At 46.9% G+C, this 25,569-nt stretch overlaps 1 protein-coding gene across 4 annotated transcripts in view; it reads left to right on the forward strand.

Moving 5' to 3' along the window:
- GRIN2C (glutamate ionotropic receptor NMDA type subunit 2C) overlaps positions 1-25,569 on the forward strand; it is an 853,359-nt gene that overhangs the window by 611,573 nt on the left and 216,217 nt on the right. For all 4 annotated transcript variants that reach the window (XM_069654855.1, XM_069654858.1, XM_069654856.1 and 1 more), the window contains 4 exons: positions 9,796-10,216; positions 12,494-13,086; positions 21,264-21,378; positions 23,084-23,295. In XM_069654855.1, the coding sequence (XP_069510956.1) occupies positions 9,809-10,216; positions 12,494-13,086; positions 21,264-21,378; positions 23,084-23,295 (1,328 nt within the window). In that variant the 5' untranslated portion in view covers positions 9,796-9,808. The remainder of the gene's footprint in view (positions 1-9,795; positions 10,217-12,493; positions 13,087-21,263; positions 21,379-23,083; positions 23,296-25,569) is intronic.

The following is a 25,569-nucleotide window of genomic DNA, read 5'->3' on the forward strand; positions in this document are numbered from 1 at the left end:
TCTTGATTATAGGTTGGTTGGCACCAAGGTAGAGGCTATTACAGTAGTCAAGCTTCGATTGTATGAGGGCCCTCGCCAGAATGAGTCAGCTGTTTGTAGATAGAAAAGGTCTACAGGCCCTGATTAGTTTTCCTGTGTATGCGGTGGCTGAGGCAGTCATATTAACTTGTTTGGCGAGGTTGGTATTGGCGTCAAGGTAGAAGCCTAAAGTTTTCACATTTTTCACAAGGGGACCCGACTAGGAGGAGCTCGGTCTTCTCATCATTCAGGCAGAGGCCGTGTGTGGCCATCCATGCCTGAATGATGGCGAAGATTTTGTTAATCCTGGTGGCGTCAGGGTTGTAGTTGCCAGAGATGGTGAGGAGTATCTGGGTGTCATCTGCGTAGTTGGTGTAGGTGACACCCAGATGGTCCAGTTTATCAAAGAGAGGCTTTGTAAAGATGTTATAGAGGGTAGGGGAGACGCAGGACCCTTGTGGGACACCACAAGTGATGGGAATGGGGTCTGCTGCGGCCACACATGAGAAAACCCTCATGGTTCTGTTGGCTAGGACGGATTGTATCCACATGACAGCAGAGGGGGAGAAGTGGGGAGCAGAAGAGAAGTGGTTGCAGAGTATTTTGTGGTCAACCAAGTCAAAGGCTGCTGAGAGGTCTAGGAGGAGTAGGATGGCTGCTTTGTTTTTGTCCTTGATGTCATCAATCTGGCTTTTGAGGTCAACAAGGGCAGTTTCCGTTCCATGTTGAGGGCGAAAGCCAGATTGACGCAGGCCTAGCAGTTGATTGGACTCCAAGTAATCCTGGATTTGCAGATTGTTGTTGAGGATTTTTAGCAGGAAGGGGACCGTGGTGATAGGCCTGTAATTAGTGGGAATGGCCGGGTCGAGAGATTGTTTTTTTAGGAGGTGGAGAACCCAAGTCTGTTTTAGGTTATTAGGTACAGATTTAGTCGAGAAGGATAGGTTTACTAGTTTGGAGATGAAGGGGGCTAGGTCTCGCGCAGCATCTTTGATGATCTGTGCGGGGCAGTTAGATGGTTTTAGAGATGCTATGATTTTTTGAATTGCGGGTATAGTAACCGGTTTGAATGTAAAACCGGACGTATTGCTGGTAGGGGTGGGTGTGCTAGGTATGAAGGTGTTACTATTTGAAAGTTGTAATCTTTTGGATTCGATTTTGTTTTGAAGACCAGTGATTTTGTTAGCTAGGGCATTTTGGATGCTGGTGCACCATGGCTTGTCCTTCACGCAGGTATCGGTTGGAGGATTCGGATTTTCTAATTCCTTCAGGATGGTGAAGAGTTCTTTAGCAGAAGATTGGGCATTATTTATTCTAACATTGTAGGCTTCTTTTTTAGTGCGGATTATCTCTTTCTTATAGTGGGTGGAAATGGTCGTGAGATTAGCTTTGTTTTCTGCAGAGGGGTTAGTTTTCCATAGGGTTTCCATCTTGGCTTTCTTTTTTCTAAGAGTTTTGAGTTCCGGGTGTGTACCAAGGGTTCAAGTGAGCTATAGGCTTACATTTGCGTTGCTTTAGCGGGGCAACGGCATCAATGGTGCTAGTTAGGGCATCATTGTAGGTGTTGACTAGAAGGTTAAGGTCGGCGGTAGCTGGGAGTGTGTTTAGAAGGGGGAGGATCAGTGGTGTGAGGGTCTCTGCGGTGATGTTGCACTTGTTTCTAGTCAGGCAGGCTGGTGCGTAAGGGCGCTGTTTAGGGTTAGGATTGTTTTGGTAGATGTCGAATAATGTGAGGGAGTGGTCAGTCCATACAAGAGGTTGTGGGTCTTTGCAGGTGATATTGCAGTTGTGGGTTGCGACCCAGTCAATAATTCTGCCTTTCTGGTGGGTAGGTAGTGTAACGACTTGGGTGAAGTCATGCTCGGATAAGGCGTTAGCCAGGGAGGCAGCAGGATAGTCGTGAGGGTCATTAAACCCTAGGTTCAAGTCTCCTAGAATAATATTTTGGTCTAACAAAGGACAGCCGGACAAAATCAGTGGGACAGGATCAGCTTGGCATGGACTGGTTACCAAGTTGCACATCTGGTCACTGGATAAGATAGGGCATCAGGGTAGCAGGACGGCAGCAGCATACAGTGAGTAGCAGCAAGCCAAGCTGGACCAGGATGCCAAAGGTACCACAGTTTTCCTCTTGTTAATGGGAAATTTCAGTGGTTTTCAGAATTTGAGGCCTTGCTGGAGCAGGATCAGCAATGCTTGGGTTTCACAATGGCCTTGGAGTAGGATCAGCAATGCTTGGCCTTGTAGTTGGGATCTGGAGTCTGGATAGATGGAACAGGAATAGGACGCCGGCTCAGGAAAATCAGGAAGAGTATGTGTCTAGGGTCTTGTCAGGGACCCTTATTTATAGTGCAAAATTACATCATCAAAGTGTAGGCTGGGTAGGGTTAACTACGCATGCCCCAAAACTATTGGATTGGGCAGGGGTGCTAGTCTCCGCACATTTGGTGAAAATCCGTTCAGCAATTTGGGCTGTAGATGTGAGCAAACATTTTTTTCCATTGTGTCTATGGACAAAACATTTATTTTGGGACCCCCACACAACTTTACCCCCCATTGACGAAACCTCACCATGCTTCCCATACTTCCCAGAAATATTCTGATGGAATCTAATCTTTCTTTTCTTGCAAAGTTTGGTAACGATTCATTGGGGGGGGGTTATAAGCTGCCCAAAAAGTGCTCTTTCTATGGGTTGAGCAACAAAACCATATATATATAAAAACGCTTAAGTATGTTTCCGTATTCAGCTGATGCAATTTATCAGTGTTAGGTTGCCCTCTGCTGTCCAAATGGCAAAATGCACCTCTATGTACCCTTCCAATTCAGCAACAGCAATCATTTTGACAAACAGAATGAGCACTGTTCTAGCTAGTCAACTTCACTTTCCACTATCGCAAACATTCTGAATAATTTCAATTTACTTCTTTCCACCCCTCACTTCTCTTCACACATGGCACAGTGTTTCCAGTGTCAATGAACAGTTAATTACCGGCTCAACGTTTCAGTCTCTAAACAGCAAAACCCTGTAGGATGAATGCCTCCTCACCAGCTAAAACTGAAAATAGGTGCTGTAATTATGCTACTACATAATCTTATGACATCACGGGGACCCTACAATGGAATACAGTTGAGAATTACATTCTACAAAGACACATCATAGAGGCCCATGTCATCGATGGAACTTGGATACTGTTGTTATACGTCGCATATCTCTCATTCCATCTGATACAAATATGCCTTTCAAATTCCAAAGAAGACAGTTACTTATACATTTAACATTTTCAATGACCATTAATAAATAACATGGATCTACGCCCCCTTCTTGGAAGCGATCGGTGGTAATCCCGATATGTAAGAAGGGGACAGAAGGGACAGTATGAATTACCGACCGATGCTAGAATGGCGTATGTTACCCCGGGAATGGCTACTTTGTTGTATTTCTAATCATACACTATTTCGGTGTGCGTTTAAAAGAAAAGAGTATGTGTTATAAAGCTTTAGAGCTCTGTGGTGAATGATGTATATTGTGTGAAATCATAGACTACAACTGAATGAGAGTTCTTTATTCTGAACTAAGGGCCAGTTGAAAGCATTGCAGTCTGCTGATGAATTATAGCCTTGGATTGAGGTTTTCTTTGGATTGACCTTCCAGTGGACTTATTGATATTCATGAAGAACATCAAACACCTTCATTCTGAGTTCCTTCCTGTACCAATGTTTCTGCAAACCATCGCCCTAGTCCTCTCTACCATCGTCTTCATGGTGTTCATGTCAGCCTCCCCAACCGAACGTATGCAAAACTCCAACGAGCACACAACTATGTGGCGTGACTCCTCTGAAGTTTTAGATGCATGGATAAAATCACCCCTGTCATGAATTAACTCTACTGGTTCCATGTCAAGAGTGGAATTCTAAACTCTCTGTCTCTATGCTCAAAATGGTATCAGCATTTAGGGAAGAATCCGCCAACATCAGTCATCTTCCATATAAAGCTCCTTTCCTTCTGGACTTCTCTTTGAGCCTGACTATAGTTGGGTAAAGACCGAAAACAAAACCGCACCTCTGTCTCCAAGGTTTTGCACCTGAATGGAGACATCGGATCGTCAATGGACACTGTGCTGTTTTCCGTACTTCCTCTCTTTTCCCCCCAATAGATGTCTAAGTACAGCCAAGCAGCAGTGGGAGCCCTTTATAACAACAATAAAAGACATACTTGCAATTGTATCATATCCTATCATATAAATTAAGTTCAAGTGAATCATTATTTTGACTTTCTTTTCTCTGCCTTACTCACTGGATATCCAATTGCTTTACACTCTGTCAAATTGGTTGTTTATGGTCATTTGGACGCATGCGCCTTTTAGTATTATCAGGGATGACATAAAGAGGATGTCTCTAAGACATGCATCGTGTGGAGAAATGGACCTGGGAATAACAGAATTACAGAACGCAAGGACTAGGGCCCTTCCAGACATACGCAAAGGTCAACGATGAAAGAGCTTTGCTCCTCAGGGGCATCGTAAAAAAGGATGACTCCTCTTTGGTGATAAGGGAATTTAGCAAAGGTGCAATGATGGGATGGCCGCCCGTGAATTCTGCAACCATAATTCGGGCTACCAATGGAGTGTGATGTGTGCTGGGATGGAAACTCTTTGTGTATAGGAGCATCCGCTTCACTTACATTTCTCAGTTTGAGCAAAGGCGTGGCATTTCTGAGCAAGTCTGCTTCCTGCAGACCCTCTCTTCAAATCTGAAGGTTTGTGAGATATTTCATAATTAGAGGAAGAAAGCCAGTCATCGTGTTTCATCTGAGAAAGTGCACACATTTTTTTTAATCTACCTTTATGTTTGCAGACTGGATCTTTCCTACGTCTCCCTTTACTCTCTCCCACCCTCCTCCGTCCGACTGTTTGGAATATCATCTACCCTGTACAGTACAATGTGATGTCATCAAGGACATGCACATGGCGAATGGCCTGCTTGGTCTAGTAGCCTGCATGCACAGGTGTGAAGGAGTTCAGGTATCAGAAGCCTTAGATGAGCTTCTCCAAGCGAGCTTCCCAGATCGTGGGAAGATAGCTCAGGGGCAACGCGCTGGTCTTGGAAACAAGACGACACAGAGCAACACAGGTTCGATCCCCAGGTCCTCTGGCAATTAAGTGCGTCATAAATAACTAATTATAATTATATTCACAAAATTCCTGCTAGAGGTAATATGACACAAATAAATATATACATTGATAAAAACTGAAACCGACTCATCAGCAGTCAAAGATCCTTAGCAGCAAGAATGCTCTTCTTTGCAACAACACCAATGGTGCTGGCTAGAGGGCATTTTCACCAAGACATGATGACTTGTCTTGGGGATGTGGCCTGCATTTGAATTGCCCCCTCTGTTATATTCTCTAATGCAGAGTCTGCAAACTTTGGCTGCCCAGATGTTTTTGACTACAATTCCCATCAGCCCTAGGAAGCATAGTCAATGGTGAGGTATCATGGGAGTCATCGCTCGAAAAATCTGGAGAGCAGTTTTGCAGGCACCCGCTTAAATCTAAACAGAATGCCATTGCCAGTGAATCTTGCCATTGTGATGTGAGTCCAAGTCATCTGTTTTCATAATCTTTCAGCCAGAAACACTGGCATAAGCAACCATTGCATAGATGTCTGACAGTAGATAGTTATCAAGTTGGAAATGTAGGAGTTGGCGGTGGGTGGTATGGTAGAACAGACAATGGGAACAATGGAGATTGAGAGGGGGCATGATAAAGTATTTGCATGGGATACTGAATACATGTACAGAGGAATATGTAGAACAGGGGCAGTCAATACAGTGAATAGGTACCCTTTCTGGGTGGAGATGGTAGTGGAGGATAATGTGCTGGGGTAGTGCACGGTCCCCTTCCAGGGAGAGAAGCAGGAACTAGTGTGAAGCCAGGATACTCTTGAGACTTTGTCATCAGGACTGGCTCAGCTCATCAAACATCCAAGTAGCATTTACAGATCCTGGAAGAAGACAGGTGGGACGCAACTGTGATTGACAGGTTTGCCTAGCAACCAAATAGGACCTTCTAAAGGTTGGACTTTTAGATGCTGTCCAACCAAATCAGACATATACAAGAACTTTCTTGGTAAAAGTAGCCCTGAAAAGGAAACCAGGTGTGCAAGGTCACCAGCTCTATTTCAGAGTGCGATCGCTTAACTTGGTCTGGTTTGCAGTTTCACGCAATGATCAAACTCTAGAAGACCTTTTTGTTAGACTCTCTTGGTGTGCAGCAGGACATGATTGGGACAGGTGCATGGGGATAATAGCTCGGGAGGATAGTTCAGTGGCAACATGCTTGCCTTGGAAGCAAGACGACAGGGAGCAACACGGGTTCGATCCCCGGGTCCGTGCTTAGAAACCTCTGGGTATTAAGCGCGTTATAAATAACCTATCATATCATATCATAATGTATTGAGCTAAACCTCTCTGTAAAGACTCCATGAGGAACCCGGAGAGAGGGTCTTCCTTGCACTGCAGTTAAACAGTCTTCGAAATGGGTAATTACCTTAAGGCCCTCTTCTTGTCTTCCACTGGGAGGCTCCTCCTCCCATCTTGCACTCAGGCCTTTAGCATAACTCTTGCCCTGATAAGCACCTCCTCCCATTTTACATTCAGGCCTTTATCCATCTCTTGCTCTAGTACCCCTCCCCCCCTCATATTACACTCAGGTCTTTATCCATCTCTCACTCTCAAAGGATATTCATTTAAGCAAGTCTTGTATGGCTAGAATAGCCAACCCTACTTTAAGGAGTTTTGCCATGGATTCTAGAGATGTTATACTTACTAATGTCTGCAAGCCTATGGAATCTGAATCCAGGGAGACACTTAAAAACAAAATTCTAGCCTGGCTCAATCAAAGAGTGGGCTGAATCGGTGTTAGAACTCAAGATCTGAGAGCCCTTCGAAGGATACAGATTGATAACTGGTGCTCCCTTGATAATACAGATAATATTGTTATCGGATGTGGGCTAAGTAGTCTACCCTTGTTCTTGAACAAAAATTATAACTTGCAGAATATGTCTTTATCTACCAAGCTAGGAATTATTGTGAATTGACTCTCTTATGGTTATGTATTCTTTGGTAGCTTCTCCTTCTCTGATGTTTTACCATTTGCCAGATTATGTTATGCACTTTTATTTTATGTTTGTATTGTTTTCAGTTTTTGTCAGCACACTGAGGCCTACGTGCGTGCTGCACTATATAAGAAATAAACTAAACTAAACTATAGGCACTGCCCACCATATTACACTCAGGTCTTTAGCCATCTCTTGCTCTGGTAGGCACCCCCTCCCATATCACAATCAGGCCTTTATCCTGTATCCATCTCTTGACCTGGTAGGAACCCCCTCCCATATTACAATCAGGCCTTTATCCTTTATCCATCTCTTGCCTGGGTAGACACCCCCTCCCATATTACACTCAGGTCTTTATCCTTCTCAGGCCCACGTGGCCACCTCCCACCATCTTACACTCAGGTCTTTATCCATCTCTTGCCTGGGTAGGCACCCCCCCTCATATTACACTCTGAACTGTATCTTTTACCCATCTCTTGCCCTGGTAGGAACCCCCTCCCATATTACACTCAAGCCTTTATCCTTCTCAGGCCCATGTGGTCACCTCTCACCATATTACACTCAGGTCTGCATCCATCTCTTGCGTGATAGGCACCTCCTACCATCTTACACTCAGCTCTGTATCCATCTCTTGCCTGGGTAGGATCCCCCCACCCCCTATATTACACTCAGGTCTTTATTCTTTATCCATCTCTTGCCCTGGTAGGCACCCCCTGCCGTATTACACTCAGGCATTTATCCAGATGTTACCCTTATGCATATCTTTCTTTTCCTGTCAGGTACCACCTTCCGTGTTGTACTCAGGCCCTTGTCTTTCCCTCTCAGGGACCCAGATCATGTTACACTCAGGCCTTAATCATCTTTTTCCCAATCTGGTACCTCCTTGAATGTTACACTAAAGCCCTTATACCAGCCTTTTCCTATCAGGCACCTACTTCCATGTTACACTAAAACCCTTATACCAGTCTTTTCCTATCAGGCACCTACTTCCATGTTACACTAAAGCCCTTATACTAGTCTTTTGCTGGCAGTTACCTCCTTTCATGTAACATTAAGGCCTTTTCCCAAATCATTCCCTGGCCCGCCCCTCTTCCTTTATTGTATTTTTAGTTAGATATTCCTTCTCTCTCCTTTCCCCATCAGCCCTTTCTTACCTCGTGTGATTCCTAGTCTCCCTCTCTCCTCTCTCCCCTCCAATATCCCCCTAAACCCCCTCTCCTCTCCCTCACCCTCGCTCCCACTCTCTCAATCTCCCCCTCTCTCTCTTCTCTCTCTCTCTCTCTCTCTCTCTCTCTCTCTGTATTCCCTCCTCTCTCCCCCTCTCTGTCCCCCTCCCTCTCTCTTTCTCTTCCCCTCTCTCTCTCTCTCTCTCTCTCCCTCTCACCCTCTCCTTCTCTTTCCCTTGTCCTCTCTCTCCCCCTCTCTTCCTTTCGCTCTCTTCCTCTCTTTCTCTCTCTCTCCCTCTTTCTCCCTCTCTCTCTCCCTCTCTCTCCCACTCTTTCTCTTTCCCTGTCTCCCCTCTATCTCTCACACTTTCTCTCTCCCTCCCTCTTTTCTGCTCCCCGTATCCCTCCCTCTCTCTCTCCCTCTCTGACCTTCTTTCCCTCTCCCTCTCTCCCCTTCTTCTCTTTCCCTCTCCCTTTCCCTCTCTCCCCTGTCCCCTCTCTCTCTCTCCCTCCCTCGCCCTCTCTCTGCCTCTCGCTCTCCCCTTCCTTCTCTTCCCCACTCTCCCTCTCTTCCTTTCTCTCTCTCGCTCTCTCTCTCCTTCTTTCTCCCTCTCTCTCCCTCTCTCTCCCACTCCTTCTCTTTCCCTCTCCCTTTCCCTCTCTCCCCTGTCCTCTCTCTCTCCCTCTCATTCCTTCTCTTCCCCACTCTCCCTCTCTCTTCCTTTCTCTCTCTTTCTCTCTCTCTCTCTCTCTCTCTCTCTCCTTCTTTCATCCTCTCTCTCTCCCTCTCTCTATCACTCTTTCTCTTTCCCTCTCCCTTTCCCCTCTCTCTCCCCTCTATCTCACACTTTCTCTCCCCCTCCCTCTTTCCTGCTCTCTGCATCCCTCCCTCTCTCCCTCTCTCACCTTCTTTCCATTTCCCTCTCTCTCCCCTCCTTCTCTTTCCCTCTCTCCCCTGTCCCCTCTCTCTCTCCCTCCCTCTCCCTCTCTCTCCATCTCCCTCCCCTCCTTCTCTTCCCCTCTCCCTCTCTGTCTCCCTCTCCTTCTCTTTCCATCTCCCTCTCTCTCGCCCTCTCTCTCCCTCCCCCACCCCTCCTTCTCTTCCTCTCTCTCTCCCTCTCCTTCTCCCTCTCTCTCTCGCCCTTTGTCACCCTCTCCCTCCCCTCCTTCTCTTCCCCTCTCTCTCCCTCTCTGTCTCCCTCTCCTTGTCTTTCCATCTCCCTCTCTCTCGCTTTCTCTGTCCGTCTCCTCCACTCTTTCGCTCCGTCTCCTTCTATCTCCCCCTATTTCTCTCTCTCGCCCTCTCTCGGTCTCCCTCTATCTCCCCCTCTTTCTCTCTCTCTCCCCTCTTTCTCTCCGTCTCCCTCTCGCTCCCTGTCTCGCTGTGTATAGCCCTTGCTCTTCTTTTGCTCCTTCCCCATTGGGCCCTGAGGGGCCCTTCCACCTTCTTCCTCTGTAAGCATTTAAAGCATGTGTTCTCCTCTCGCCCTTCCAGGTAGAGGTTGGCGATGGGTACATCTGCCACCTTGGCTTTGATGCTATCCTGGGCCGTGAGCAATGCTGCTATCTTCATGGACACCTTGCTGCCAAGTCCCGGGGGACCCGATGTGAACGTGGCCCTTGTCTTCGGCGGCACTGCCTACCAGCTGCAGATCCGTGGCCACCTGACCTCCGAGAGCTTCCTGGACCTGCCCCTGGAGGTGAACCCCATCACGGTCATAGTAAATGACACCAACCCCAGTACTCTCCTGACGCAAATCTGCCAGGTGCTGGCCAGCGCCCGGCTTCATGGCATCATCTTCGAGGACAATGTGGGCACGGAGGCGGTGGCACAGATCCTGGACTTCCTCTCTGCACAGACGGCAGTGCCGATCATCAGCATCAGTGGAGGCTCAGCTGTGGTGCTCAGACCCAAGGTGACGCTCGCTCCTTCTGCCTTCTGCCTTCTGCCTTCAAGAAATGTTTCTATATGGAATATTCTATTCATAAAGAGCCCAGGGGAATAGGGGGACTGCATGACTCGTGTCACTGTGCCTTGCACATATCAGACACCCCCCACCCTCTGCCCCCGCTCAGACTCTGTCTCTCTGCCCCTCTGTTGCCGTCTCTCTCTCTTCATCGTTCTCTCTTTGTCTCTCTCTATCCCTCGCACTTCCTGCCTCTGTTCATAGCTCTCTTTTTCGCTCTCTCTTTCTCCAACACTCTCTCTATATCTATCTTTTTCTGATACTCTCTTTAGCTTCCCTCTCTTTCTATCGCGCTCACACTCCCCTTTTATCTTTCGCCTTCTTTGTCTCTGTCTCTCTCTCTCTCCTATCCGTTAAACACTCTGTCTCTTGCTCTTTCTTTCTCTTTCTTCCTCTCTCTCTCTCTCTCTCTTGCTTTCTCTGATACTCTCTTTCTCTCGCATCCTCCCTTTCTCTACCTCCCTTTCTAACCCTCACACTCGCCCTCTCTCTGTCTCTCTTTTCTCTCCTTCTGTCTCTCTCACAGACTCTCCCTTTCTCTCTTTCTCTGCACGCCTCTCTCTCTCATTCTTTCTATCTCTCGTTATCTCTCCTTATCCTGCTCTCCCCGTCTCTCTCTATCCCTCGCACTCCCTTTCTCCCCCTCTTTCTGTCTTGCTCCCTCTCAATCTGTCGCTCCTTTTCTCTCTCTTTCTCCCTTTATCTTGTCCTTTTCTCCCTTTATTCCAGCTCTGTTGCCCCTTCCGCCCCTCTCTTCTCTCCCCCCCTCTTTCTCTCTCGCTCCCTCTTTCTCGCTCTTTCCCGCTCTTTTTCTCTCTGCTTCTTGCTGTCTCTCCGTTTCTCTATCTGTTTCTCTCTCCATCCCCCTCTTTTTCTCTCTCTCTTCTCTCCCTTTCTCGCTTACCCCCTCCCCCCCCCTCCCTCCCTCTTATCCCATATTGGCTGAAGAATGGGAGAGTTATTCGCGGGATACTAAAGACAAGCAGAAGGTTTGATCTTCGCAGGAATGCGCCTGGCCAATCCCCTTTTTGTGTGTTTCCACTCTCATAAGGGTCTCTTCCCATTAGCATTCTCTCCTGCATGGGGGTCTTCTTCCACAAGAGGCCCTCCTTATTGGGGCCAACTTCTCGCTGAGGGTCTCCCCTCACAGGAGATTGATGGTCTCTGGAGGTCCCGTTGCCACAGGGTTCCCCCTCCTTGCGACTGGAATCTTGACAACAGGGTCTCCAATCATGAGAGGCCTCTCATCAGTGGTGGTGTTTCCGCGTTTGAAGTCTCACCTTATTAGGATGTCCTGCCTCTGGTGGGGAGCTGGGGGGGGGCCTCACATTGTTTGGGACATAGGGAGAGTCCATCATCATCGCTGCAGATATCACTTCTCATTGAGCGCATTTAGTGGGTGCAACGAGCCTCCTCTGATGGGAGATGGGTGGTTTTGCTCATTGCCACATGGCGCAGATGGCAGTCCACTCTGGGCAAGTGTGCTTTTGTGTGACTGGAGGTGACTTGCACACAGTGGTCAAGTCCTAAAAATTAAAGTTGGGGGACTCATCAACAAATGCAATGGGATGTGACGCTTCCAGAAATTAGCATATCAATGTGAAATATGCACATTTCATTAAATTGGCTTTGCATAACCACACAAATTGCACAGTCCGAATGGCATTTGCCTTTCATAAAATCAACACACTAATAGTGTTTTTAAAAACCTTCAAAGGTGTACATGTTTCAAACTCCCAGAACCAATACAAATGTGTTCCCTGGAACTTGCAGTACCGAAATGGGACATATCACCTTTAGTTGTTGGCTATTTTTCATCAGATTATACATAGTGCAGTGGTGAAGTGTCCGGCTTGCAAACCTGACGGCTGAGGTTCCGAGGTCGGCTTTAACTCATAAATTCAAAGAGAACTTTCAATGTTTCTCATTCTAGGGGGGGGGGGGGCGGGGGACTGAGTCCACCCTCTGAAAGAAGTGGGTGGACTCCGTCCACCCGCGTGTTCCCTCGACCTGAGCCCTGCTTGCACAGGGTCTGCAGGAAACACATACATTCACCTGAACAGGCCTCTAGATTATTAGTTGGCACCATAAGAACATTATGGTGTTGCATGCATCCCCCAGCTGCCTTGTGACCTTGGCTGGACCGCAGGCCTACTGGCGTGGAAGGGAGGGTGTGGATCGGAGAATGAAATGTGTAACCGTCTTGTTTTTTTTGCCAACTTGCAGGAGCCTGGTTCGGCCTTCCTGCAGCTTGGAGCCTCCATAGAGCAGCAGATCCAGGTCATCTTCAAGGTGCTGGAGGAATATGACTGGAGCTCCTTTGCCATCATCACCAGCCTGTACCCGGGATACACCCTCTTCCTGGACATCATCCGCACTTTTGTTGAGGCCAGCTACTTTGGCTGGGAGTTGCAGGACATACTGACCTTCGAGATGACCCCGGACACTAGCGCCTCCAAAACCCAGCGACTTCTACAGCATGTGGATGCACAAGTGATGATTGTCTACTGCTCCCAGGAGGAGGCTGACTACCTCTTCATGGTGGCCAAGGAAGCCGGTCTCATTGGGCCAGGCTACATTTGGATCGTGCCAAGTCTGACTGTGGGAGCCACCGACTCCCCACCACCCTCCTTCCCTGTTGGCCTCATCAGCATTTCAACAGACAGTTGGAAACTGACGCTGAGGCAGAAGATCCGTGATGGGGTCGCTATCATAGCCACCGGAGCCAAACGCTACTACCGGAACCACGGCATGCTCCCAGAAGTTAGCCAGGACTGCAGAAGCGCCACGGTGGCCGTGGGGAATAGCTCCTTCTACAGGTAAGTGAGCACACGCCCGCATCTAAACAGAGATGATCTGACCGGTCGCTGGGGGGTCTGGAGATGCCCACACAGTCTGCTGCTGAAGGTTGGAGTAAAGCTGGAGTAGTGGTAAACAGACGTCATGCTTAAGTCTTGCATGTGGTCGTCTGTTCTTTAGCCCTTCTTGCCTCTCAGAGCTTTAAGCCTGATAAGTGGGTGACCTTTCCCTACCGGCATTTCAAAGGCATCACCTGATATGTTGCCACCTGCCTTCTAAAGTCAGCTCTACATACATCTAAGCATACCCTCGGGATATTGTGTTTCAGTGCGTTGCAAAGTCTAACATGCAAATTACTCAAAAACAGATGTCAAGGTAGCAACATGCAAGCACAACGTACAATGGAATCACACGCATAAAAAGTACCTACCAAAGAATGTAACATCAGAAAATAAGGTTTAATGCCCACATTCGGCGAGATCATGGTACCTTAGTTGTATGATATTTGCTACATTCAGTGTCATGTCTGGGCCATCAGAACATATGAAAAGAGCTGTCAGGTCACTATATCAATGCATGGAGAAAAAAACAGCATTGCATCCTTCCTCCCTCATAGTGCTAAGCAATATCAACGGGACCAGGGTCCCCATCGAGCTTAAACCTTTACTCAATGACCCAAACCAGATCATATGGGCGAATCCAGACAACCCTCAAGGTTTTATGTCAATTAGCGACAGGGCTGTTTTCACGACTCCCTGAAAATGAGCAAAAGTCATTTTTTTAACATTTAAAAACACGTTTCTTTATGTGGGTTCTAGTCCCACCATAAACCATATTTGCCGTTCCCATTCCCTCTCCTACCTCCCCCGTTTCTTCCCTTTTTTCTCTTTTTCCCAACTTTACGTACCTTTCCATTCCACGTGCGTGCGTGCGTGCGTGTGAGGAATTCGGCCATCCACACGGGGAGTGTGCATTCTTTCTCCTGGGCTGTTTTGATCTATTTTTTAAAGAAATTGAATGTTGTTAAAGAAATCTGTGGGAAATGTGTGGGGCTAATCCGCGAACCTTTCCCAATGCTCACCGCACAATCAACGCATAGTCACAAGTGTACTCCAGGGGACACAGTCCTCTTGTCATGTTCATCTGGAAGGTTCAACTGGGTACATCAAAGCATCTCAAGAAGGAGGTAGGCAACACCTTCCTTGGACCATGGACAGCCTTATTAAAATATCAAAGGCTCCATGTATCCGCCCTGCCTATTGTTAAGTTCTGTGTGGTGGCAGCGCATACTGATGAGAGTTCATTGAAGCAGCCCCGCTTTGATCAGGAGTAACAGAGAGCTAAATTACCCAGAGATACACTTTGATCCTCAAAAGACAGGAAGATGGGTGAAGATTGAAAAAACTGTCATCACACAATTTGCACCAGGTATAGTGGTTTAAACATTAATATGTCCTTTGGTTAACACGTGTTTCGGCCCCTGGCCTTTTTCAAAACCGTCCATTTACCCAAATGTTGAAAGAGTATTGAATCTTGAAGGTTGCAATAAGTATTCTTGGTGAATCATTAATTACTGGGAAAATCCCTGTGCCTGTTTATATCCAGAGCTAAGATCTCCTCACGGCCGTGCTATGAATAAACAAAATGGAAGATTGTTGGTGGGGACACAGTATTGGTTCATTAAGGTAGGCTTAGCCTGCACCAATCACTGGGGCCAATTTGGATTTAAAAGAGGGTTGAGGCACTAATTTGGCAGATATTCTGACAACTTCAAAAGAAGTAAGACGAAGGACTCATTTCTACCCTGGCTGAAGGTACAATCTGCCTTACAGCTTCTGCCAGTGAAGAGAGGCCAGAATTTCCAAGAGGGAAGCAACATCCGTCCCCTAAACATCTCCCAAGGAACAGAGGGAGATACCAGACTCGGAAGACCCATCCAGCAGCTCCAGAACTGGTACCCAGCCAACACACAGCATGTCATGCTAGGTTCTGCCAGTAAGCTTGCTAGGTGGGAAGTGCCAGAGAGTCTCTGAACAAAGGACAAAGCCATTGCCTGCAAACACTCTCCTCAGCTTTGGGCTACCTTTTGGACGACGAGATCTGAACAATGCTCAATCTCTTGGAGGCATATTCATGTTTGGTTCCGGTAAGGTGAGAAATGTGAATATCCCATTGTGAAAGACCTCTGATCTATATGCACCCTAGCCCCATAATATAACTATAGAGGTGGTGGGGGCTCCAGAGTGTTTTAGAGAGGGAGGAGAAGGTGGGCAGGCCAGAGCGAGGGGCGTGGACAGGCACCCATGAAAATAAAAAGAAAACAAAATAACAAAATGTAGCAAGCACATTTTGTACAGCCAAATATACCACTCACAAGTCTGTGTTGAAGAAATAATATAGAACCAATGTGCATGTATTGTGATTCACCCAAATGCCTACATAGAGTTCTGATGCCCTACAATGCCTGGTCTGTGGGTAAGGAAACGTCATAGATAATGCTCATCTCCACCAAGAAATGTCATCTATGGTTTCCACTCACCCTCTACTACTAAACCAGTTCAGTCTTCTGAAGCCTTTCTGCCCCATTTGATTGTGTCCACCATATGCCTGAATCTACACTTCATTTAGACAGAAAAATGAGTCTTTTCACCATCACGCCCACGATCAGACCTCCTGCTTAACATCCACAAAATATATTTTAAGTATCCAATACTTCTTTCTTGGCTATTTTTTCCAAGGAATTATGTCCTATTAATTCTCATTCTTGACTCCAGGAAAGACCCCTTTTCTGGGTCTGAGAACCCTACTTGTGTCATATGATAGGTTGGGATAACAGCAGAAATTGTGGCGGAGCGCCATCAGGCTGAGCCCCAGAGCTTCCACCATGGGGTTGGATAATGGGAATTCCCAACTTGCTGGATCTGGGTTTAGGTCATATGGCAATAAACTCCAAAACATCCACTTGTAGACTTGCAAGATAAACTGCTCTGAAGGTGGATTTGGGTGTGCCTCTCCTACTCTCGACTTTGGTTCCTCAGCACCACTTCTTTATCTACATCCTCAACGAGTCGCAAACGTCTTATAACTAAATTCATCTATTATGTACCTCCTGCCTTCTCTTCTCCACTGTCCATCTCCTTCCTCTGTCCCTGGGCCTCCTTGGTGCCTCACCACATTCTTGTACCTCCACCCCTCCTTATCTCGATCCTTTCAGTAAGGGTAAATAACATGCCTGTTTCTTATCCTTACTTTTTCTAACCTCCTCTCCACCTTTTCTCCTCTCTTTCTCCTCCTCTCCACATTTTGTCTTCAGCAATCTCCTGGGTTTACCCACCTGGGTAAGTTCCTACTCGATGGTCTCCACCTCCTTCCACCTTATGTTGCATCCAACCAACTCCTTACTGTTTTCCACATCTCTCCTTTAGGTATCCTCTCCAGCCACATCTTTAATATACTCCTTCTCCATTATACTGTAACTCTTCCTCCTATACCTTCCTCCTTATGCTAATCCTGGGTACCACCCATTGTTATTCTCCACCACGTTCCTCCTGCCCATCCCTATAGCCACCTCTCTCCAGACTTTGACTTCCGGGTCCATCTCTATTCGATTCTATTGAATTTGTGTATAGTGCCAACACGCCCATAGGCCTCAGTGAACTCACAGAACAATGCAAGCATACACTCCTCCTTCTCTGCCCATTACCAGCTCTCCCCATTGCTGTTTCTCCTTCCAAAATCACAGGCCGCTCATGCCCACCTCTCGAGCTATGCAGGGACTTGGCCACGCCCCTACAGACTGTCTGCACCTAACCACACACAATCTGTTGGTTGTCTTCATGACCATCAGTCTGGCTTCAGAGCTGCCAGAAGCATGGAAACTGCTCTCCTGAACATCAGTGAAGACCTGCTCTCCAACCTCGCCTCTAACACCCCTTGCATCCTCATCCTGCTTGATCTCTCTTCTGCCTTTGATACTGTCAACCATGCCATCCTGCTCAACCGTCTCCGTAATAACCTGGGTATCACTGGTCAGGCACTGGCGTGGCTGACCTCTTTCCTCTCTGACTGACCCTCCCAGGTCCAACTTGGGTCCCTCTTCTCCGCTGTCTTTTACTATACCTGTGGTGTCCCCCTGGGGACTAACCTCTCTCCCTGGCTTTTCAACCAATACCTGGCACTCCTTGCCCACCGCATCGCCACTCTCTGCCCCAACTTTCAGTCCTATGCAGATGACGACCAGCTCATTTTCAGGCTACCCTCAGCCTCCTCCCCCCGTCCCTGATCTCTGTCTGTCTGTCTGCTATCCAGGAGTGGTGTGCCACCAATGACCTCTGCCTTAATGCCAGCAAGACTGAGATTCTGCTCATCGGCACACCCGCTCCCTCCTTCCCTGTAGCTCTCTGGCCGGCCTCTCTTGGCCCTCCTCCTGCTCCCACCTTTGAGGCTAAAAACCTTGGGGTCATCTTCGACTCCAAACTCTCCTTCTCTCCTCACATCTCTGATGTCTGTAAGAAGTCACACTACCAACTGCACCTCCTCAGAGGTATTCTTCCTTTCCTCTTCTTCCCCCAGAAGCTCACTGTCTCCAGAGCTCTGTTCTCTCTAAGCTGGACTATTGCAACAGTCTCTTTCTAAGTATGCCTGCTTCTACTCTCCACCCTCTGCAACTTATCCAGAACAGGACCGCGAGACTTGTCCATGGCCTCAAGCCCAGGGATCGTATCTCTCCAGGACTGAAATCTCTGCACTGGCTGCCAGTGGCTGCGAGGATTAAAGTCAAAACCCTCTGCATCGTCCACAAGGCCTGAGGCCTCAATACCTTCAGCTCTCTCTTCCTAAATATCTTCCTTCTCGAGCACTTTGCTCATCCACCTCCAACTCCCTTAGGGTCAGTTGCTTCTCCAAGCAACGAGTTGGTGGTAGATCTCTTTCTTCGGCTGGGGCCTCCCACTGGAACAGCCTCCATGCCTCCCTTAAACTTGAGGAGAACCATCTCCGTTTCCGGAAGCACCTCAAAACCATTCTCTTTGCTTCCGCCTTTTCTCCTCCTCTCCTCTGCTGACCTCCTGACTGTTACCGGAAATGCATTGGCGACCTGGAAACCCTCTGATCTCGGCCCCAGGCCCCCCCTCGCCAGCATCACACACCTGTACTGCCCACCTGGCAACCCCCGCACTAGGGGACTGTTTCTGTATCCCTACAGTCCCCCTACCAGCCCTTGACACCTGATGTATGCACTTACCATTGCACTTGCCACTTGTTGGCCGTTACTTATTATTGTTATCATCTTTCTCATGTACTGCACTGTCCTTGACCCCTCCCATGCACTTGCACGATCTGAATGACACCTGGCCTAGTAGGATCGTTGCCCGTCCTCCCTTTATTCCCCTCCTTTGCCTCGTTGCACCTTGAAACACTTGTGTATAGGTGCGTTATAAATGCCATATCATATCATATCATATCATATATTATATCAAGTTGATTTTACAGACACACTGCGCGCACACACAAGATAAATTACAGTTGGTATGTGTTTATTTCCCCAGAAGGCAGCCTGACACGTGTTTTGAGCACTTGCTCTTCTACTGAGGCTACAGGTTAATGTACATGAAGAATAGGCCAGTACATAGAATTACAGAGTAATGTATTATACATGAAAACAACCCACGCAACAAAGCAAAAAGTTCAACATACAATTGCACATCAGGCATATGAGACCAAAAGCAATCATATTAAACACAAAGAAGCAATCAAGGACATGAAAAGGTAATTCGATTGCCAAATAAATTGTGCCAGTGCATATGGCGACAAAAAAGGCCAAAAAATAATTCAAGAAATGGCAAATAAATTAGCACACAGAAGAAGGAATGGGGAGAAAAGAACAAAAAGAACAAAAAACATACGTTGGCATGTTTCATCTGGGTTGGCCATCCAGTTAGTTAATGTATTTCCAAAAGGTTGAAGCAATTTACCTGAGTAGTGGAAGTCTTTAATAATAACACTAAAAAGACAGGAAAATTGTGAGGGAAAAATAGCGTGTGAACAATAATGGCTCAGTTGAGGGCATGGTAATTGGAGAAACCAAGAAAAAATAAACTTACCAATATATGTGGTAATCAACAAAAGATAGAAGGATTGTGGGCTCCACTGTAAAAAATAGTCATAACATACATCATGTTAATGGTGAACTGTATAATTACACAGAATTGACAGAAGTGAAAAGGCACAAGCCTGCATACCTTAAGATGCAGTTGCAAGGTCAAATGAAAGCGTAATCGCGTGAAACTGCAAATGCGGCGGTGAGTGGAGGTACACACGGAACAGCGAGCCAGGTCGCAGACAGGAAGGGAGAGAAGCAGACAGAACAACATAATTAGTGATTGAGCGGCAGTGCGCGATGGCGTCCTTGTCTCGCCACCCGCGCCGTCAATCGGCAGTCGGGCTACGTGTTTAATTACTCGCCAGAGTCGCGCGCGCCTGGCTCCTGTTCACTGTTACATCCAAGACGCTGGTAAGACCAGCTACTTCGCGTAGACCCCTAACCTGACGGAGGGGCTTCGCATACATCTAATCTGTGCCCAGACGCGCACAGCTGCTCAATCACTAATTATGTTGTTCTGTCTGCTTCTCTCCCTTTTGGAGCACGGAGAACGCTCATGGCCAGTCATGGGGCTCCTCCAAAGTGAGATCACGTGACCTACCATGAACCAGGCTCACTGCACATGCACACTGTGCTGCTTCAGGGGAAGCCAACTGGTCGAAACAGCCTGCAAGAAGATCTTTCAACAGGCAGCCTGTCAGGATGCTGAAATACCTTAAAAAATGTGTTAGACCAGAGTTGAAGTAGTGGATATTTATGACTCTGGCTTTGGCAATGTGCAGGGGGTTACCACTCTAGGTGCCATATTGAGCATCTTGCGGAAAGAGGCACGGTCACACGAGGTAGACAGAGAGGGGGGGGCAAGAATTGTTTTATGTGGACAAGAGCCCCAAATGACATATAACAAACATTGCTCATCTTACTACTATATATAACCTGTGTCTACATCACACCATCCCACCCCACCTTGACAAGAAGCCACCCTTTAAGGATCCTTATCACAACTGTCTCAGTAGTGCCATTTCCTCCAGCCTTGGTCTAGATGTGTTAGCTGGCAGTTCTAGGTGATGCAATGCTGCAATCATATCCTATCATATCACAGCAGCAGACCTGCATCCCTGTAGTGGTACAGTCTCTTCTTTGACCAGTTGGTAGGCAGACCTGGGGCCTTATGGTCACGATATGGTTCTTGGCTGCCTCTCCCAAGGAGGTAATGAGCACCACAGCTGTGTTCCCACCCTGAAAGTGGCTACTGAAGGTCCCCAAAGAAGATATAGCTTCCTATTCAACTCCTGCAGCACTTCACCTCCCCAGCAGCTGATGTCCCTATAAGGACTTCTTCAACATACTGGTTTCCAAGCATCCGATACATATGGGGGTTTGGGACTGAGATGGGGTTTCAGAACACAATCAGAGGGGTGCATTCACTCTGGCACACACGATGCTGGGGTATCAGGTAATAATATCACCATATATATGGTCGCTGTAAATAATATCGCCGAGAAAATGTCGTGGCGATATTATTTGAGTGACCATATATATGGCGACAGGGGCAAAAAAAAAATGTAAAAGAAAAAAATATATATTTTAAAAAAGTTTAGGGGTTGCGGGGGTGTCCCCCGCATGTTCCATGCAATAATGTCGCCATAAAAAACGACAATTTTTTGGTGATATTTTTGCATGGCAAGATTTTTGTGGCGACATTATTATATGGAACCGATGCTGGCCAACCAGTGCCTGTCATCATCATTCAAACTGTACAAGCTTTCTCTTGCATGCCTTCTTGGCTGTACAGGGTGGCCCTTCAACCTATTAATCAGCCAGAGAAAAGCCCTCTGCAGTAAATCAAGGCATGTGGACCCACATAGACCAAGGTCCGCACCAACACAAGAAGAATCGGCTGATTATGTGACCAATGCAGACAGCCCTTTTCTGTGTTTATATCTGTAACCACAAATCCAATCAAGAGGTCCTCAGTGGGTCAGGAATGCTGGGAGGTGAGGCCACGGTTCCAGTGCCAAGAAGTGACTCTTCTAATGTATGATGGTGGTGCACACTCACATGTCTTATACCCTGGCGTCTGTGCTTCCCCAACAGGAACATGCTGAATGTGACCTGGGAGCAAAGGGACTTCTCCTTCAATGAAGAAGGATTTCTGGTGAAGCCATCCATGGTGGTGATAGCCCTGAACCCTCAGAGGCTCTGGGAGATGGTAAGTGTCTCAGTGCATGGCCTCCCCACTTCTCTCATTTCCATGTGATCCTATCTAATATTAATATCCGGTGGGGCATGGCGTTGTCCTCCCAGCCAATAGGGAGGCTCGGAACGGGGGCATTGCCATGCTGTAATCCCGCCGCTTTGTGTCTACTCATGGCTGGAGATCCCCATCTCCCCCTAGGGGAACAAGGTAAGTGCCGCCCCTCCCACTCCCGCCCCCCCTTTGCTTCAGATTTAGCTCCTTCCAGCCCCACTTACCTTCTTCATTCTGGTGAGGTCCTGATCAGGAGCAGATGCGCTTGGTGCACTTCTGTCACCAGCGCATTCGCTCGTGAACTGCGACATGCCACCATGGAAGGGGCGAAGGGACTACGTGTAGTTCCTTCTCCCGTTTCCATGGCAGGATTTATTTTTGTTGACTTTTTTTCATTCTTTTTAATGGCCGCCATGGAAAAGGAGAAGGGACTACATGTAATCCCTTCTCCCGTTCCATTGCGGCCATCTTTTTTGTTTACTTTTTAAAACTTTTTTAAATGGCCCCCATGAAAAGGGTTACCGCATCGGGTAATGCCCCAGGTCCTTTGTTACTATGGATCCCGTGGTATTACCTGATGTGGTAAGGCCCCCAGTCTTATTGCTTAAGTATACAAATCAGAATACAATCACCTACTCCTTTGGTAGAAGCCTCAATATATAGCCTTGCGATTCTCATGCCATACGTCCTCTAATCATGCACAGCATTACAATGACACTTGCTGGCAGGATGCTGCTGAAGTTGTGCCGGCCCTTGTGAAGGCAAAGGGAAATACTGCTCTTGTTGTGCTCCCCACGACCACGGCTGGCATTTCTGCCAGGGTCGGACTGGGCCATAAAATTTCCCCGGGCAACAAAGAAAAATTGGCCCACAGTTGCAAATGGCAATTCATTCCTTTTTTGACACTGTTTGAATAGTACCCAAGGGGGATTTATTTGATCAAATTTGATGCAAGTTGTGCATTTTAAAGAATATTTATTTAGCAACACTGGTCAAAACAACTAGCCACATATTTAGGTAACTCATCAAACTGGCCCACTTTGTCCAAAAAAGGGCCCCACTTTGATCCAAAAAACTGGCCCATACCAGCATTTTGCATTTTTGGTTCAGCCATGGGCCTGTTGCCCTATAGGCCAGTAGGCCAGTCCAAACCTAATTATTGCTTCAATATCGCAGCCCTAGGAAAGAAGACAAAGTAGTAATATCACTGTGGTACCTGCCGGGCAGAGCTAAGAGTACTATTGAAGTGACAACCTCTATGGCAGGGACTCCAAGGCTCTGTCCATACTGTGAGAGCAGTCAATGGCAGGTGATGCTACGCAGGATTCTGCAACCTTTGCCTCTCCAGATGTTTTGGACTTCAACTCCCATCAACTCTAGCCAGCATAGTCAATGGTGAGAGATCATGGAAGTCCTAGGGCAAAACATCTGGTGAGCCACAGATGGCAGATCCCTGTGCATATTGCTCCTCAGGAGGGCTCTGGGGATAAACCTGGTTCTTCACTTCAGAGGACACCTGCTGGCAAGTGGTGAGAATTATCCTACAATAAAACCACCACTGCGGAAGCCAAGCACTGCCCTTAAAATGTCCCCTGATGACCCGTGTTGAGATCGTTTTGTTTTGACTGTATAAAGGTAATGCCTTTTAATTCCTGGGACTTCCTAGGTGGGACGATGTGACGATGGCATTGTCAAGATGAAATATCCAGTCTGGCCACGCTACGGCTCTTCCTTACAGCCAATGTCAGACAGTCGGCATCTTACAGTCGCCACACTGGAGGAGCGGCCTTTTGTGATTGTGGAGAACACGGATCCCGTCACGGGTGGTTGTGTCCGAAATACTGTACCATGCCGCAAACAAACCAACTACACTGACAGGTAAGCCATTTAGTCACACTGTTTCCTCTTAATACAAAGAGCTGGGAAAGGGTTGCAGATTAAGACAAAAGTGGTGGTGGCCTATGCGAGACTTAGACTATCACCTGAAGAAGGGGGAAAGCTTCAGTAAAAACTAGAGATCAGTTGAGAAAGGCACAAACTACCTGCTGGATAAGGATGTCAGGGTAATACAATCTGATGATGGGTTAAGCAAGGTTCAACTGCAGGCTTGGGCAATTTACTGACTATTGGCAAGTGATGATATCCCAAAAGAGGTTTAGCTTACCCATTGGGGAAGAGTGGCATGCCAGCAGTAGATGATGAAGCCTCGAAATAGACTAATGTTACTGGTGAACCGGTGATGGATCCATAGAGGTTTATAATATTACAATAATTAGGGTCACACATTAACAGGAAGTGGTGCTAGCTAGAGAGGGCCATAGGCGGCTCACAGTAGAAGTTGATCGTTTCATAAATTAAGATTTATTTACTCATTTCAGCTCTGGGGTTTTCTAATATGTACCAAGCAGGACCACTTTTCCGTTAAATGGGCAAAAAGACAGTGATGGGGGAGCAGGAGATGAAGCCCCTTCATGTATTTCTAAAATGACTGACATTTTTTTAAAAAAATGACATTTTCAGTAACAAAAACTATTTGGTAATATCTGCATCAAAAATGCAGTAGTGACCCTGGATTGCTCAACAAAGGCTGGTGAGTCCTGGCCACCGGAACGACTATGTTCTGTCGGTAAGAGGTGCAGAACTGTCGGGTGTGAGACAATATGCCTAGGCAAAGAAGGAAGTCTTGCATTTCTTAATGGACTGCAAGTGTCCTTTTTGGGCTCTAAGGTTCTCGAGGAGCCTGTGCTACTATTTCGCGGGGCAGAAAATAAAGACTGTCAACCAGCTTCTTCCTGCATTTGGCAATGCCAAGAAGAGCCTCCGGCATTCTTGAAGGGACATAAGGTGTTGTGATGGTGAACAGGTATTTCAGGGCCAGTGCCACAGTATGCCTTGTGTGTGATACACAGGACCTTAAATATTATCCGGTAAGGAGGCAGTGTAGATCCTTAGGGATTGGGAAGATTTGCTCATGTCTCCTGGTATTAGTCAAAATACGGGCTGCTGTCTTTTGCAATGAGCTGCAGTTGTTTGATACATTTTGGTGTCCCTGTGTAAAGGGTTATGCAATAAAGGGATGTGGGATGATCAAGGCCACCTATAAAAAGGGGACAGGTTTGTAGCAATTGCTGATTACTTGCAAGATGCTTCAACTATCCACTGGAGATGGGTTAGTGTCAAGAGCACGTGCACGTTGAACGGGAATTCCAAACGATGGTTGTTTGAATCAAGCAACAGCCAAGAATTCCACTTCAAGAGGAAGCGGTTACCATAAAGGGGGTAATAAAGGTTCGAACACCACTGAAATTGTTAGAAAAAAGTTTCAAGCTAAATATATTTACTACCAAATAGAAATCTAAAACATCCATTAGCTCTTACAAGGGATCCACAAACCATTGGGTTTGGGAAACACTCTGACACTGCCTGGAATGGTAAAGAGCGAGATCCTGGGACAAACATCTTCTGAGGATTAAAGATCCACATGCAATAAAGAATAGAGAGATCCATACACTGGCGATGGGCTGCAAGTTACCAGGGCCTGAGGGTCAATTAGAGATCCACATGAGGAGATTGGAGATCCACCTCAGAGATAGATCACAGATCAACATTGGGGAAACTTTAGAGAGATCTAGAGAGAGGTTAGAATTGAGCACACTGAAAATCGACTAGAGATCTGTATTCTTGGGACACTGATGATAACTGTGAAATTCAGAATTAGGTAAGATTCTAGGGATCCTGTCTGACAACAGGTGAGAGATTCACACAGATATATGACCTGTTCTCACTGGTGGCACCAAACGCACGATGGGACCTTAACAGAAGCCTTACGATTAAAAAAAGGGTTTTAATGACTTTTTCAAAGAGCAGGAAAAACATGCATTTATTTTTCCTTTCCATTGGGCATATTATTTACTGGAGTTCACTGCAGCCTGACCCTTTGGTTTCTCTTGTAGCTTACAATAATATTCATATTTGGTCTTTTGGATTTCTGCCAAGGTTACATGAGTGTGGTTTATACTCTTCTGATGAGATATAAGTGGTAGGTGGCTGATGTGCAGCATTTCGCATAAATGCACTCAGTGCTCAGATCAGGTTGAATAAACCAAAGTTAACATAGTGTGGGCATTTCATCAAAACCATTAAGGAAACATT

The sequence above is a fragment of the Ambystoma mexicanum genome, chromosome 3q (assembly GCF_040938575.1).
Source record: "Ambystoma mexicanum isolate Mex_15411 chromosome 3q, UKY_AmexF1_1, whole genome shotgun sequence".
Taxonomy (NCBI): domain Eukaryota; kingdom Metazoa; phylum Chordata; class Amphibia; order Caudata; family Ambystomatidae; genus Ambystoma; species Ambystoma mexicanum.